The 17,176-nt window shown below is 36.9% G+C and overlaps 1 protein-coding gene across 1 annotated transcript; it reads right to left on the bottom strand.

Annotated features, from left to right (window-relative positions):
- Positions 1-1,675: 1,675 nt before the first annotated feature.
- LOC134820833 (uncharacterized) lies at positions 1,676-16,412 on the bottom strand. The gene is made up of 11 exons (XM_063831463.1): positions 16,305-16,412; positions 12,684-12,883; positions 12,183-12,331; positions 7,775-7,883; positions 7,314-7,430; positions 5,079-5,207; positions 4,789-4,917; positions 4,557-4,673; positions 3,297-3,437; positions 3,063-3,158; positions 1,676-2,755 (listed from the first exon to the last, which is right to left on the bottom strand). The coding sequence occupies exons 1-11, from the start codon at positions 16,345-16,347 to the stop codon at positions 2,456-2,458; spliced, it is 1,530 nt and encodes a 509-aa protein (XP_063687533.1). The 5' UTR covers positions 16,348-16,412; the 3' UTR covers positions 1,676-2,455.
- Positions 16,413-17,176: the final 764 nt, after the last annotated feature.

The raw sequence follows: 17,176 nt of genomic DNA, 5'->3' as shown, positions 1-17,176 counted from the left end.
TCAACAGCTTCCACGCCTAGGAAGAAAATATTCAGTTACACCAAGAAAACAGGGCCAAGCCTAAGATCTCGCCTCGTCAAATTGAAAGAACTTGCTTTAGGAGCTAAACATGGTCCAACCAGCAAATGCCATATGCCAAGATGCAAATGCTGCGAACTTGTCAAAGGCAGCCATGAATTCAAAGTGAACGGCGAGAAGGTTAAAGCTTCCCCTGGAAACTGCCTGAGTTACAACATCATTTATCTGTTCCAATGTAGTTTCTGTAGAAATTGGCTTACGTCGGTCGCACTACTCACTCTCTACGGGTTAGAACTGGAGAACATAGGGTCAAATATTATAAACTTTTAAATGGTGATAAGGTAGATGAAACAAGTGATGAATATAGTTTGGGCTTACATTTGTTGGATCATGGTTATAAACAAAGGGAGGATTTTAACAAAATTTTTAATGTTTCAATTATTGATAATTCTAGTCCTAAAACTTTAGAAGTTCGTGAACATAAATATATTCAACAACTCAAGACTTTAAAACCTTTGGGAATAAACACTATAAATCCTTTTGGCCTTCCGTTACTCCTAACATCTTAATTTTAATTTTTATATAACCATTTTAAGAGTGTTCAGATTTTTAAAGGAATTTTGGGTTTTACTAACTTTTTACAATTTTTAGGCTTATGTCACTGAAGATGACGCCTTGCAACATGTTTGACGATAGCCTGTAAGTTGATAGTTTGATCTCAGTATTTACAACAAATCATCTAGCTTGATTGATTCAAAGGGAGAGTTAAATTCCTCTGATTACTTTCTGATAATCATTTGAATTGAATTAAAAAGTCTCTAGCAAACCAGTCCTCAGGAGGGTACGAGGAGAGATAAAGGGGCTGCTGACTCTGGGGGCCTGTGCAATATAGAGAACTGCAAACAGAAGACTTTGTGAGTTTTATACGTTCTGATAACCATTTGCACGTTGTGGACGATTATATCATCAATACCGATAAATCGATTAAGTATGTTATCGTTGACCCTCGACCACGAAGAAAACTTGACAATTCAACAGTGTTAATTAAGATTTCAAAATGAATAATCTCTTTCTGATACAAAACCATTTGCTCATGTTGACGCGATTCTAATGCCAATACCGATAAATCGATCATAGTATTATATTATATCGTTTATTCTCGACCCCGGAGAACGATTTGACTGAAGGATGGGCACCTATAAATTCGGTAGTTGATATTCATTTTCATATCTAATCAGGTCAAAAGAAGGTGGAGCAAGCATGTCAAAGTTAGTTAATTTGTTCATTATTAGTTAACGGCCCTGCCTCTAGAAATTTAGCTTGTTGCAATTTCGAGAAACTTATTTAACTTGGAGATTTAATATTTACGAGATTTAATCAGTGAAAACGATTGCATTTGCCTGGTAGAATTGTTATGTCTACGACTCTACCGAGTACAGATGGGTACATCTGTTACTGATATCTCTTTGATGTAGAAGCATAGGGAATTTATTATTATTGTCAAAATCATTCTAATTATTTTTTGTTTATCAAACATTAATGGTAAGTTTATATTTTGTTCTCACATTAGAACTTTTTTGGGTTTTGTACATATTTTGTTAAAACATGTTTGTCAAAACATCAAACCTACAGTTTTGACGCGAATAAAACATACCGTAATAAATGGTGTAACGAAAATGCTAATTATATACCGATTCTATGCCAGGAATAATTTTTACAAATTATAACTTCACTAAATATGAACTAATTGAGTGCTAAGCTAAGTATGTGGTGCACGATTCCCTGATTCACGATTTTGAACTTCAGTTTTTACGCTCAAATCGTAAGTTTCCAAATGGATCGCAATGTGTGACTTGTGAGGTAAAACTATATATAGCCACCGTCCATATTTAAGCAAGAAATGTCAAACACCTCAAGGGCACAAATCTTTAGGAACACTAAACAGGAGAATTTGATCCAATGACTGTTATAGTCAATAACGACAACGCAATTATTGTTAAATGTGATAAAAGAATAAAATGGCAGACGAAAAAAAAAGAGAAAACAAGATGGTCAATGGAGATAGAGACCCATTAATATATAAATCTCTCCTTTTAAAAGTTCTTTTATCAGCTATTAAAATTACCACAAATGCCTCATCGAGAACGCCCCAAACTAACGTCATTTCCTTTATCCATTAAGCCATTTAAGCTGCTGAAGTATTTAAACCCTACAGAATGACGCACCAAAGTTTTAGTAAATACATGTACCATGACGTTAACCACTTACGGAGCAAACATATGCCAACTACTAACACGCCCCTCAATTATTTAGGAGATGAAATAATTACAGAGCATTGAAGAGGTAAGCTTACATCTCAAAGATATATTCATTAAAAATTGTCTGCATCTGAAAAATTTTTCCCAAAACTACTAGTACTACAATGATCAAGAACTCGCTATTGTACAATATTGTTGAAATAATCAATCTTTTGCCAAACCTTTCCTGTTCGCCAATATAACCACAAATGCATAGGTAAGTCTATAAAGTACATGGCAAAAAACGGGAAGGGATCAGATGCCTTGAATAAAATGTCTGTATGCGGAATGTTTGAGATCAAATTAAAAATACAAGATATGAGTCTGTGTGGTTTCCTAAACCCGGTGATGAGGTCTTGTGCGGAGCATCTTATCTGTGCCTCCTCTTCTGCTCTCACTGCCTCTACTTGTTCTCTTCCTCTCGTTGTCAGTTCTATTCCCTGCACATTTTTATTATTATTATTATAATACATTTTTATAGGTTAAGAAAATATGTTCAGCTCATTGAAGAGCAAACAAACGGTAAATACTTTAGGCCGTATCGTTATTTTCTGCTCTAGATTTCGGTTTAAAAATCAGAATAAGAATCGCGCATAATTTGTCCAAATTGTTTTATCCCCAGTTTTACTCTTGATATTGTCAGGTGATGTTCTGATCTTGTTCTCGATTGGTCTAGTTTCTTAAACAAAATTGAGAAAATTGTTTCGTTAAAAAGGGCAAAGATAAATCTAGAAACTGTGGTCATACCTCTACAATGTCATTAGATACGTCTTGCATGAGGGCGAAGGAGTCCGTGATCCAAGGTTTGCAGTTGATCGGATACCACTCTCCATCCTCCTTACTCTGAGTATTTTAGTGCTATAATACTTTTATATAGTGATTTTAGTGATTGATAAGTGGTTTATTTTATATTGATGAACCTTATATAAATGCTTGTCGAATGCCATCAGTTTGAAACCTAACTGAGATAATTTGATGTACCTTCATGAAATCAAATGAAAGCCAACCCTCGATATCCACATTGTATCTCTCGACGAATATATCGGACCATTCAGTAATCCTCTGGACTGTGTTCCTATCTGATACGGTGCTGATGACGTCGTGCTCACGCCTGCTCACAGCCTGTCGTTGTGTTTATTATATATACAGGGTGGGCCTCAAAAGTCTACCCATCCTTATCTCTTAAAATTGTAACAGGTCGTTGAGATCTTGATAATTATTTTAAAAACAAAAAGTGGCATAACTTATGTTCTGATAAATATTTTTGCTTCTAAATTTCACAGAATGTTAATAACAAGTAGCTAAACCTTTGTGGCAAGTTTTGTGTAAGTGCGAGCTTCACTGCGCTTATTTGACCAATTTAGCCCCTGAGCGAGCTAGCTTGAATTTCTCACCCAGAACTGTTTACATACGTTAATAGGAACCACCAAAAAAAATCCTGGGTAAAACAATCAAAAAACCAGCGATTTATTCACGTTTTACCAATTCTATTCACCATGATCCATCGGACATTCCATTCTCTCTATATTTTAACTGATAAGGACTATCACAGATGATCCTTCCTGCTTGTTTATATCGTTCTTCTCTCATGGAATGTGCGATGCATCATGGTGAATAGAATTGGTGAAACATAAATAAATCGTTGGTTTTTTAATTTTTTTACCCAGGATTTTTTTGGTGGTTCCTATTAACCAATGTAAACAGTTCTGGGTGAGAAATTAAAGCTAGCACGCTCAGGAGCTAACTTTATCAGACAAGCTCAGACTCACACAAAACTTGGCACGAAGTTGTGTCTAATTATGATTGACATTCTCTAAAAATTTGAAGCAAAAATATTAATCAGAACGTAAGTTATGGCGCTTTTCCGTCCTGAAATAAAATAATTAGCAAGATCTCAGCGACCTGTTACAATTTTAAGAGATAAGGATGGGTAGACTTTTGAGGCCCACCCTGTACATATAATTAAATAAATAATATTAAATAGAAAATATATTATAGTTAGTGAGATTACACGCTAGATCGAGAAGCTGGATTTGTGTGAACAAAATCATTATTGATTATCGACTAGAAACTGTAACTGTAGGATTCGAACTACTCAAAGTGGGACCTAACAGTCTGTGAGGGAACTTATTTGACAACTATTAAGAAATAATGGGACATTTAGTACAATAGTAGCAAGACATTTATCAAAATAAAAATTATGATAAACTGTTATTAAAATAATGAATTAATGCAACTAACATGAGCAATAGCCCTTCTGTTTGCATAAAGAGAACAAAGGGACACCACAGGTTCCTCGAACTTTTCCACTCTGAGAACGGGAGTGTGACTCGTCACGTGCTGAACCAATGTGCTCACCTGCCGGAAACAAATTACTTTATAATGAAATAGTTTTAAGCAGAAAAAAAAAAAACAATTTAAAATCTATTTAAAATCTATTTAATTTTCGGGAAAAAATAAACTCTTTGCTCACGTCTTTTGGAGATTTAGGCGTTTCTATCAGTTTGGCTCCCCACACATTTTTCTGGTAGACTCTGTATACAAAAGGGTGATCTTCAATGCTGAACCCTCTTGTCTCTATCTTTGCTCTTTCGCCTATCAACTGTTGGAGAATGAAAAACGTTCAAGAAACGGATAGTAAATGGATCAACCATAAGTCCATAATGAAGAAGTGTATTGATGCTTGTAAGCTTGTAATTAATCATCCATTTGTTATTTCAATCCTTCAGGTTAAAACCTGAACTATGAACAGCTGCAACATACCTTGTAAATGGGAGTTTTGCAGTTAGAGTCCGAAGCTCGGGAATAAAATGTATTAACATCTGTCAGTTTCAGGACCTCTATAGGTTCCATACTAAGTAGGTCTACCATATCCTTAACTTTCTCTATCGCCTGAAGGCATTGCTGATCAGTACTACAAGATTCTGGTGGAATTAATTTGACAGACTCTAGCTTCTAAGGAAACAATTTTGTCTGAGTTTAAGGGTTATTTTTGGGTAGGGTTAATAATTCAAAAGTAATCCATGAACCTTGACTTCGCGTGCGGTATACCTATCACCTGGTACATGGTCTATAGATATTCTTCGACTTCGCGTGTGGTATCAGGTATGCCTGGCATCCCGAGTTTTGGAAAGCGGTTAAATATTTTTGTAAGGCTAGGTTATTTAATTTCAGCTCTTAAACCTTTAAACCATTCAAAAGCAACCCATGAACCATGGCTTGGCGTGCGGTAAACCTGGTACAGGGCTCAATAGATATTCAAATTTAATATCTAAAACTTACAGAGTTACAGAGCCCTATACCAGCTATACCGCACGCGAAGTCCGGGTTCATTGGTCGTTTTTGAATGGTTGAATAACCTTATAAAGCATTTAACCGCTTTCCAAATAAAAACCAGCACGCGAGGATTCTGCCATTTCAGCACGAAGCATTAAAGGACGCTATCTCTATTCTCTAGGGTAAAATAAAAAATAATGCAAAACTCATAAGCTTATAAATTATATCTCTGGTAGGGGCTATTTTTGGGTAGGTCGAATATCTATTGAGCCCTGTACCAGGCATACCGCACGCGAAGCCATAGTTCATGGATTGCTTTTGAACGGCTTACGGGTTTAAGAGTTAATTAAAACATTTAACCGCTTTGCAAAACTCGAGATACCAGGCATACCACACGCGAAGTGAGGATCTCTGTCTTGCTGCCATGATCTTGAGCACGGAGTAGCAGAAAACTCTATCTCTAGGATACAAAGAAAACAGAACTCCTATCTCTGGTATCTTATGAGGACCAATAACCATCAAAAGGTGAGTCAACACTGTTGAATTCACCTCTGATGGTGCTAGTAGGAAACTACCTGATATATATCTGGTTTTCTAATATATAGTATTAGCAAAATGTTTGTAGATCTTATCAGGAAATTTGTGTAATATGCCCGGTCAATATGTACCGCGTAGGATCCTTGGGTTCGGAGCCCAAAGTTCAAAAGTAGGTGCTGGGACCTGATGCTGGACCATGTTTATGTCAAATTAAACAAATATTTGGTAACCCCTAAGTTCCACGGCCAAATAATACAGTAAAATAATTTGGGCAAATTTTATTTGTGAAATAAAATTATACGGGTGACCTGTTCAATGCCCAAAAAGTAGGTGCTGGGACCTGATGCGGGACCATGTTTATGTCAAATTAAACAACTATTTGGTAAGTAGTTATAGGATCAGCCATTTTGATTTGATTAGCCTGGCTCTCAATTTTATTTCTCAATTTTATTTCTCAATACTCTAAATGCAGACAATCTACCGAGAAAGAACAAGTCAGCTACGTCAATCGTCCTAACCGATTCGGAACATAAGGACTTGCCTAAAATAACTGGACGATACTTGCTATTAGTAAGTTTACTAAGTTTACTATTACTGAGTTATTATCGTATCCCTGCTATTACTACCCTCTCTGCACAAGTAAATTGAGCTTCGTGATAGGTTTACTAATCGAGTTTATTTCTAAAATTAAGGTGTTTAAAGAAAGCTATTTGGCTTCGATGTTCCTTAAATATCCTCATTATTGCGATCTTATTCCAGTACTCTTGTAATATGTGAGCAGTATCAGAAGCTATTAACTCATTACTTCTCATTACCAGCTGAATTTAGTGCCTCGTTTGACGTCAGGTAATGGTTTATGGACGGGAAATTGCTCTCCGCGATTTTTCAGTTCATACTTCAGGGTAGCAAATAAATGTGATATAAACTGTTCTAGTAAGAGTGACGCCAATGGCACAATTATTTCAAGACTGGTGCTTACCTATACAGTTTAGATGTTTTACCTACTAAACAGTACAGTTTAGATATTTGGAATTTGATTTAATTTAGAGTTAGAAATAATGGCTGTGTTTAAATGGCAGTATAGTGTATAAACAGATTGGTAACTAACCGGTTCCCAGTCGTTCACTGACCGGTTACTAACTGGTCACCAAACGGTTACTAACTGGTCACCAAACGGTCACTAACCTGCTGGTCCTCGGAGCTGGTGAACCTGTTGAGGGGTATGAGCATGTTTGGTTTCAGGTCCAGTAGTATACCCCACAACGCCTCCACATAGACGTCAGGTCCTGCTCCTACAGGAGGCTGAGAGGGTGTGTCGTTAGTAGTATATGATGCATTTTTCAGTTGCCATTTTGAAAAAAGTGAGGCACACGTAATGAATCAAGCGTGTTACGGCGGCACCCTTTAATTAGTGTGATATCATGTTCCATGTGGAAGCTATATTTGATGTAACTTGATTATAGACGTCAGGTCCTGCTTCTACAGGGGGCTGAGAGGGTGTGTCGTTAAGTGGGAACTCCCTTTTTTAGTCTTAATATATCTTGTTGTCGACTATTCACAAGTCATCTAATGATGATAACTATGATATAACTAAATCATTCCTTTAGGAAAGTTCCTAAATTCTACTAAGCCACTACTAAACTTACATCAAGAGGATCGGGAAGCCAGTAGAACTTGTCACAAGCTCTGGACCAAGCCAGCGGAGCACACATGTACCTCCTACTCTCCAGACCTATCACCGTGTACCCCATTCTTCTGAAACGTTATCGTTCAATTCACGTGATGCCTATATAAGGAGTGTATACTACACGTGATGCACATATAAGGACACCACACATGTACCTCCTACTCTCCAGACCTATCACCGTGTACCCCATTCTTCTGAAACGTTATCGTTCATGTGAATTTTATGCCAGATATATCAAAAAATAAACTTGATTTAAATCGATGACAATACCAATGGCAGACTTGGGGAACTAACTTTCGTTTCGATTAATTTGTAATTAATCGGAATTTTGATGTTGCACGAAATTTCCATAAAACTCGAACCAATTTTTAAAGAAAATTGCATAATGATTGTTTTTATTAATTTAAATTTTGTTAATTTTCAATCAAATTGATAATGATTGTTTGTTAACAGTTTCTTTTAAGATGATATTGCACCGGTTTTGCACAGGTTTTGATGATATTGCACAGGTTTTGAAGTTCTGGCCGTTGTCTTGTTGAAACTGAATTTGTTCAGCACCATGTTTGTTACTAGCAGTTTGCTGAGGATAACTGTCCTACCAGCTCTTCTCTGCTAAAGTTACCACTGAAGTCACTCAACCCATAGTTCATTATCGACACAACCATTTAATTAAGGACAAGACGTGTTCTATCATTCTGCAGCTTAAGTAAATTGACTTCATAGGTGGGACAGCTTAAGTCACTTGACTTCATAGGTGGGACAGCTTTTATAATTCTTGAGAAGAGTTTTCTTCGAAGAGAATCGATCATTTTGTTAACGAATGGAAGTGGTAGCCGTCTTGTAATATTAACAAATGGGTCTCCCGGCTCAATCCCTGTCTTCTTTTGTATACGTCTTCATCCTTGCAGTAATTAACTTGTCCATACAATAATGACGCTGTAGTTATTGGATTCTACGATGCATCATCAAACAGTGACATGAGTAATCAAATTTCGTAATCAAAATGTCATGAAATGGTAGTATTCTTCACAGAAGCGATTGTAACCATGGTAACCATGGTGCCAGAAGTTAAGGAAGTAAAGAATGAGGTCTCTCTTCAATTCTAAGAACTTAATAGTTATTGAATACATATATATTTGATGACAGCTAACTTAATGAAGAAAGCTGCTTGTAAGCAAAAATTCAAATCTTTACAGTTTACTGGTAAGTGGTACTCAAATATACAAATTAAAGATGTTGAGTCTGAGGTTTCGGTTTCAAAGTCCAACTTAAGTACTCAACTCAAGTTGAAACCTCAACACCTATAACTCCACATTTTTGTATGTTTTTTCCAGAAAACAGGACAATATGAGCGGCAAACGATCTGGTGAGATTCGAAAACCAGACAACAGTCCGAGTGTAAGGACAGCTTTTTTCTATTTTGAGAATAGTGACAAGATTAACATTTTAATAAATGTGTCACGAAATATTTATTTTCTCCCCAAAAGCGCAACCATGGTGCCAGAAATTTAGATTTTAAATTTGTATTTGTAAACCTACATTTACCCCGAATATGCCAAATGGCGAATAGTACTGCGATGTTTAGTTGTAAAAGAGGCAGCCATTTTAAAATTACATGACCTCCTACATTTAATCACTATCGCAGTACCACTGTGAGAATCCATCATAATATGTCAAACTTGAAGAATGAAGGCCCTTTAGTTATTAGTAGAGATGCCAAAAGAAGCATCTGTCGAGAAAAATTGTTAAGTCTATTGGAGAGCTAGTCTGTCGGGAATCTATTTACCTTTTTACCTTACCCCTCATGGGCCCTGACTTTCTCAGTAATCCTGTACTTGGCAACAATCCCGCACACATTGGGACGTCCGGTAAGTTTCTCAACGTAATTCGACTTATTAAACCCTAAATAACACAATTGACTCGGGTGCACTTTTTTCACCAGTGGTGCATTTCTCGGAATCACACCCTTTTTGATCGCGACCATATCGCGACCCCCACTATAAATTATATCAGCTTCTGATTGAGATACAGACCTCATACATACACAAATATGTGCCTAAGATGCATGTTTATATTAGTGATATGAACTAAGAGACTCGGTTTTTGAGAAATCGCCAAAAATCCGATTTTACTATATTAGCAGTCCCACCAGTAACAATTATCACACTTATTTTACACAAGAAGTAAAATATTTAGTTAGGGGAATAATAGGATAAGCATTAAGCTGTGAATTATCATTAGCTGCTCGAGACGCTGTTTTATAGACATTAGATAAATTGTGAAACGGTTGCACAAAATTGTGAAATTGCAATTTTTGCCCTAATTCCTACCTTTCAAGAATTTAAATTTCTTGGCACCTCAATCATAAAATTTGATTATTTTGACACATCGATTATATGTATAACCATATAATTCGTATGATATATAAAAGGACTAAACATCAAGTCTGCATTTACACTACCACTTCCACGCTCCAATCTGTCATATTGCGCCGCTGACACTTGTTGTCTCTGGGATTCATTTTTATTTTTGATTAAAAAATATTAATGGAAGTGGTAGTGTAAATGCAGACTAGATGTCATTTTAGATACTATACGAATTATATGGTTTTATAATCGATGTGTCAAAAATAACCAAATTTTATGATTTTATTGAGGTGCCAAGAAATTTTAATTCTTGAAAGGTAACAATTTATAATCTGGTCCGTGAGATCACAAGATGGAGGGTTGCACAATGACCGCATTGTCCATATTATGGTTACCTGGGAAACCCAGGCTGATAGTGTTCATAAACATGTTTAAAACATCACTAAAATAGCTGTCTCCGAACTCCGAAGGTCCATTTCGCTAACTTTTCATCAGAACACATTAAAGGATCAAAGACTTCCTGATAGATGCAAAATGGTAAATGAGCTATAAAGCAGCAAATGAACAAATGTCCTAAAATGCTTGGCCAAAACATTATTTTGACTTCTACAAATCAAGCAAATTTACAAGCGCTTGTTATTTCGGAATGTGAAGCTCCTATTGGCCTTTAAATATGTGCAACCGTTTCACAATTGCCATAATATCTACGTTACAGCGTTGGACAGCTTGGCAGATACCTGAAAATGGCAAATTGCTGGTTTCTAACGTCTAGATATCACATTGTTTCAAATCGTTGTTGCTTCTGAATGAGTACGGAAGCCAGACTAAAACTTGAAGAGGCTGAGAAAGGCTTTTTGTAAATCAATTCGAGCACTCAAGCACCCGCACATGAATAGAGCATAGAGCATAGAGCATGTGTTGGTTTTTTAACGAATCTTTCAAAACTGAGTTATGACTTTTAAAATTAGGGCGTATGAGCACCCTGATAAAAATTGTTTAGAAATGTTTCCCTATCAGTTTCAGTATGACTTTTTGGGATGGTTTCTGTGACAACACATTCCTGAATAGAAACCTTTGTTACGAATTTATTCACAATTTATCCCATTCTTTTCCTAACTAAATATTTGACTTCTTTTGTGTTTACCGAAGACTTCTTTCACTGGGCCCCCACCCCAGAGAAGCCCAAGTAATCCCCAGGATTGACAGGGACTTTGAAGCTGGGCCTACCCCAATGAGATAAAGGGCCTGACAAGCGGCCATGACAGTATGTCTAGGACCTAGGATGTTATTCAAATTTTTGCACCTGACGGATCGATCAGAACGTCCCACGAACTTCTAGTTCTTTTATAATGAAATCTTTGAATTGTTGACATGAGTTGTCTCCAAAGATTGCTCGGTGGCCAGCTTTTATTGGTCAAGCTAGACCATTTCAGCAGTGTAGAAGTTAAATCAATGTTTATTGACAGGTTCCAGATGTCAGATTAACGTGAGGTGCAGACTAGAGGAGGTGACGAATACATTACACCATTTATATCGTCCAGTGAGAGGTTTCAACGAACGATTATAATAGACGTTCATCTTCAGACTTAAACAGCTTGATGCCCTTGTTCGGTTCCTATTAGGAACTCGATCATACCAGAAAGTTATTAATGAGTTTTATCAAGGCGTGCCGCGTGGTGGTTGCTTTGCATGAGTTTGATGCAAGAACATTTATTTTGTATTATTGATAGAGCGTCCATGCACAGTGCACATATTTTCAATAGTCTAAAAAACATGCGTATTTGTCCTTTCTTCTAGTTCTGTTTCTTTTAATGATCGTACTGGGAGTACGAATGCGATCTTGACATTGGTCTCCAAAATCTATTTTCAAGCCCGGTTGATTAAACTTTCAAAATTTCAAACGAAAGCCTAGCCTAGCTCTGATATATTAGTTATGTTACGGCAAATTATTAACTCAATTATTGGATATAAAAACAAGCTATAAGTTTCTAATTTGCCAACCTGAAATGCCTGGCTAGGTGAACTGCTAGAGGAGAGCGGGAGCCGATGATGGCTATTGAGTACTCAGAGTACACCTGACTCCAGTAGCCACAGCTGAGAACTTTGCAGAGCATACAGAAAATCCAAACCGGTACAAACAGGACCATCGTCTGAAGAGACAGTGTTTTATTCAATCTTAGGGTGGCATTTTTTAAATCTAAGGAGAGTATTGAAAAGATGAGTATTTATTGATTATGAAACATTGTCGATCAGTTTTCTGGAAATGTTTCCAAAAATTACATCGGTTCATTAGATTAGTTATAATTATATTATGTAGCAGAAATTTTGCTTAAAGCAGCAAATCCAGTAAACCGAATAAATCCTTGCAAGTAAAAAAATGAATCACTATGAAAGTTTATTCCGATTCGGCGGACACAATTCACGGTGCTAAAAGTATATTGAATTTGGCTTCAAATTATAATTCACAAAATATTCAGCTGTACAACTGATACTATTACTAACCGTAAGAATGAAGTGAAGTGTTTTAACAGTAAACTTGAAAGACTGGAATCTAGTGTGACTTTTCTTGTTGTATGAGTCGTCAGTCATAACAGCTTTTGCTGCAGCTTGCAACTTCGTCTTGTTGATCGTTAGTGTCGGATTGGATCCCGTCCTGGATGGACGCCTTTGCTTTTGAACCTTGTTCATGACCTGTCCCAGATCTGAAAGAGAAAGTTACAATGTCTAATGACTTCCTTCGGATTGACAGTGGTCATTGATTACAGTGGTTATCGTTATTGGACGGAGTCCTTCAAAGAAGTGATGTCGTCGACAATCAGTAATCCTAGATGTATATTCTAAGAGTTCTAATCCTCTTCATAGTGACGTTCCTTTTGTATATGAAGATATTTCGTTCAAGAATCAAGCCACATAGATTTCGTAAGTCGTAAAGCCGAGCATGAGTTTTTAATAATAACATTGACACTGTGGACTCACTGTAGAGTTCAGATGGGAGCATCATGGCTCTCTACATACAAAGTGAAACAAGCCAAATGACAGGTGAAAACGAAATGAAATAATCAATGTTTCGGTACTCATTGGCCTTGTACTAAGATAATACTGATTATGAATTACAATGGTCGCGCTTAAGTAGGCGTGCCCAATCATATGAACTAAAACAAGTAAGGTAGACCTCAACTTGCCTAAACATACACGGCAGTTTAAAATAATATGCTGCTCTAAAAATAATACATCCTGTATAATTACTATAATTGAGCTCGCCTACTTAAGTGAGACTTATAATCAGTAATCTTAGTAAAAGGCCAATGAGTACCGAAACGTCAATTATTTCATTTTGTTTTCGCCGGTCATTTTCCTTGTTTCTCTTTGTCTGTCGAGAGCCGTGATGCTCCTTATTGAACTCTACAAACGTCCAAGCCAGACAATAGGATCGTATTTTGTCTGTGCTCCTTGTAAACTTCCCTTTGTATCTTGCTATCATAAATAAGGTCTTGCTCAATAATTGTACGGCTTATATTCACAGATGTTGTCTAGTGTCTGCTAAATAAATCGTTTGCTCGCATGATTGCATTTTAGACGTGACAATCTGTAGTTTACAAGATTCAGCATTCAACTGTGCTAAAAACTATGGCATCAGTATTTTTTACACGGACGTGATCATTTTATGGCAAATGTCGGTTTTAATTGCAAACATGTTATATCCTATTTGAGAGTTTCTGGGACCTTCTTAACCCAACATATCACAAAGGCAGAATTATTTTTCCGTCAATAAGTGGAAAAGTAATTATGTGGGCTTATAGTTGCTATACTATAATATTTACTATATAGTTGCGGTTATTTAACACTTATCTATATTCTATAAGCTTGTACTACCAGTACCTTCCTATCAAAATTTGGAAAAATTGGGCCAAGAATTTGTGCAACAAAATTAAAAATATCTCTATTGCTCTATTGGTGATGGTCAGATCACTTCCAAACCTAACACAGCCATATCATGACTAATATGGCCATTTCACACACTTATGTGATCTAACACGGTCCCTATAGTAACACCACAAAAACGTTTCTATCACAATTCCCTCTGAAAATTATGTTTATTTCTATTTTATACTTGGAGAGTGGAGATTCCATAAAGTACATATAGTGTGCGAAATAACCACAGTGGTCACGAAATGTAATGTAATGTTACGGGGTTGGAAAAGATCTGATTATAACGAATCGAAATGTATCAATTTTTGGAAAAATTAAAAAATTAAAAATTCTTAGGTGTGCAAATTAAAATAAATTTGGCACACATGCATGTAAAAAACCCAATGCCGTAGATTTTTGTACAGTTGGACCACTGGTTAACACACCTAGAAATGAAATTATGCGATTAAACGATTTATTTAACTAGTAATTTCCAGAACATATCTATGAAGACAGGCACGGTGCGGTGATCTTATTGGATTAGGTATTAAACAGGAATCTGTGTATCCGCGGTTATTTACACGTGATGCCCATATAAGGGAATCTGTGTATCAGTTGCGCAATAAAAAGATGAAGCTTTTTCTTACACCGGTATTAGAACCTCAAAACCTGTCTCTATTTGGTAATTAATGTTAAATGATGAGTGATGCGGTTTTGACGACAGTTCTGGGAAGTAAGCGATCTGGTCACTTCATCTAATTATCAGCCATGTGGATGAGCGAGTTTTAAAACCTGACAACATTCACTGTAATGTCTGGGGCGCTAATCTCAGAATGCATACTGAGAATTGAGATTAACGTCTCAGACAGCACTTGCAGTTCCACCTATCGTAGATTGAGACACAAGTGACAGCTGGGTTGATACCTTGGGTGCGTCTGACGTTTGGATCATAATATTAATAATAACTGTAATAACATAATGTTTTCATGGTTGTCATGGTTTCCCCTCATGTTGTCAGTTTCCGGTATGAGTATGACAAGTGTTTACGGGGGTGGTCAATTGGAATATGGGTGTGAGCTGCACTGCGACAGGATGTTCTGTATCGAGCATGCTTCAGCAGGATTTTAGGCCATATTGGGATCACGAAGTGGGGCCACAAGTTTGGATCTGTCATACAAGAAAATGTTAATTTTATTGTTATATTTGTTATTATAATATCCTCCAGCTAAATGACAAGGGGAAATAAACAATGTCTCTGAGATTAATAACGATACTTAACAATCCTTTTAAAGGATTTTACCAACACACGAATCTCAATAAAATGTCAAAAAGAAGGAAATTAACGATTTGTAATTAATCTGAAGCTTAAAACACTATTATGCACACAGTATGTGAATGTCCCAACTTCTTTAACGCACACAATTAGCTTTGTCTCGGTCGGCCTAATTCTGTTCTACCATGCATTGGTTGTATAGCTCAGGATGTCTACCTCGCTATTTTTAATCTTTGTATTTTTTTATAGCTTCGTGTAAAATCCGGATTGGAATATTATTTATGAGTCGCATAGTTGAAATGTTTTCTTGGGTAAATTTCTATTGATCCCGTTTGATAAGGAAAAGGCTCCTTTCCTGATAAGAGCATTTCCCTTGTCGCACCAAACGGGATCAATAGAAATTTACCCAAGAAAATATTTTTGATAGCCTTGCAGGTAACTATGTTACTTTGCTGATCTTGTCCTTCCTTATACAATGTTTTCTTGAGCCTTAGGCCTCTCGGAAAGTTTATGGTTTTATTTTGAATCAAGTGATTTCGCCCCTAAACACCTTGCTGTTGTCATGTTACTTGTCAAAGTTGACAGATCTAAAAATATCGGTTGCTTAACAATTTCATTACCGAATTTGCAATATTAGTAACAAATTCTCAAGCAAGATTTATTATTAAACCTGTCAATATTAAAACTGACAAGTCGCCACAACAGGTTCATGGGTGCGTTTACCGCCGTAATATTATCAGATTTTGAGACGTAAAACTTAGCGGTAATACTAATACGCAACATGACATTGTAGCATTGTGGAGAATGGAGATTACATCCTCTGATTCATAACCTACAGTTCAGTCAGTGCATTGTGCAACATAGGCTATAAGTGGAGTAATGACGAAATGACTAATGAGCTAACTAGATACCAGTTTGATAGAGTCATGAGTATAACTTACACGAGTTCTGGTGCTGAAGATACTCATTGGTCACGCAGTTCATGGTTGTAGCTGAACCCGGGTTCGCTAATACTTGTCAATCCTTCACCGTCACAAGTTACATGATCTGCGTCAATAATTTAATTTCAACAATCAATTCTCAAGAAAGCGTGAGGTCACCCACGTCAAATAAACTGAAAACCTAATTGACGCTAAATGATCGAATATAGAAACTGAAAGTGCTCTTCAAGGAAGATGTACTGTTCCCGCTTGCTTGACGCACGAAACGTGGCGCAGGTCCCGGGGTCCCGTGACCGCCATACAATAGAAGTGAACAATAAAGCAAGGCTCTGAACGTGAAATGTCCTAAAACAAAGCATCTCAGTTTCCGGAGCTGGCTGCTTACTACATACTAAGTACCGGGATGACTTACTAACTTGTACTGTGTCCAGGTACGGTTCTGGGGCTAATGGGGTAATACGATAATTGCTGTGAGGATTACTGTTACAAGTACAACATGTTTTATTTACTTTGCAGGGAGCGCCAACATGCAACGTTACGCCACTGCAGGGGAGAGCTAGACGTGGAGGTATGATGCAGTACCTTTGAGTGGGGACAGAGTGGCCAGGATTACTAATACTATTATACAACATGTATTTTTGTCGGCCGGGTGGTGTTTAAGTAACTATAAGTGGTTATAATACATTTGCTTTCCACGCAGACAGCAGGGGTTCGATTTCCAGTGGGACCGATTCGGTCGAATGCAGGTCGGCCACCAAACAATAGCATGAATGGTAAATGCTCTTATTAGAGATTAAAAAATAGCACAAGTGCATACGGATTTGGAGTGGAGCTCGCATATGCTTCAGTGAAAGCTATACCTAAATGGCACT

This window comes from Bolinopsis microptera, chromosome 9 (assembly GCF_026151205.1).
Source record: "Bolinopsis microptera isolate Bmic1 chromosome 9, MBARI_Bmic_1.0, whole genome shotgun sequence".
NCBI classification, from domain to species: Eukaryota; Metazoa; Ctenophora; class Tentaculata; order Lobata; family Bolinopsidae; genus Bolinopsis; species Bolinopsis microptera.
The sequence above is the reverse complement of the archived record's forward strand: the minus strand, read 5'-3'. Positions and strand labels throughout refer to the sequence as shown.

Bases quoted from the DNA above. Each gene is read 5' to 3' on its own strand.
- LOC134820833 (XM_063831463.1), bottom strand. From the start codon at position 16,347: ATGAACTGCGTGACCAATGAGTATCTTCAGCACCAGAACTCGT. The intron at 12,884-16,304 runs GTAAGTTATACT...TTTCTCTTTCAG, and splicing joins TCTTCAGCACCAGAACTCGT to ATCTGGGACAGGTCATGAAC. The intron at 4,674-4,788 runs GTGAGCAAAGAG...TGTTTCCGGCAG, and splicing joins CGCCTAAATCTCCAAAAGAC to GTGAGCACATTGGTTCAGCA.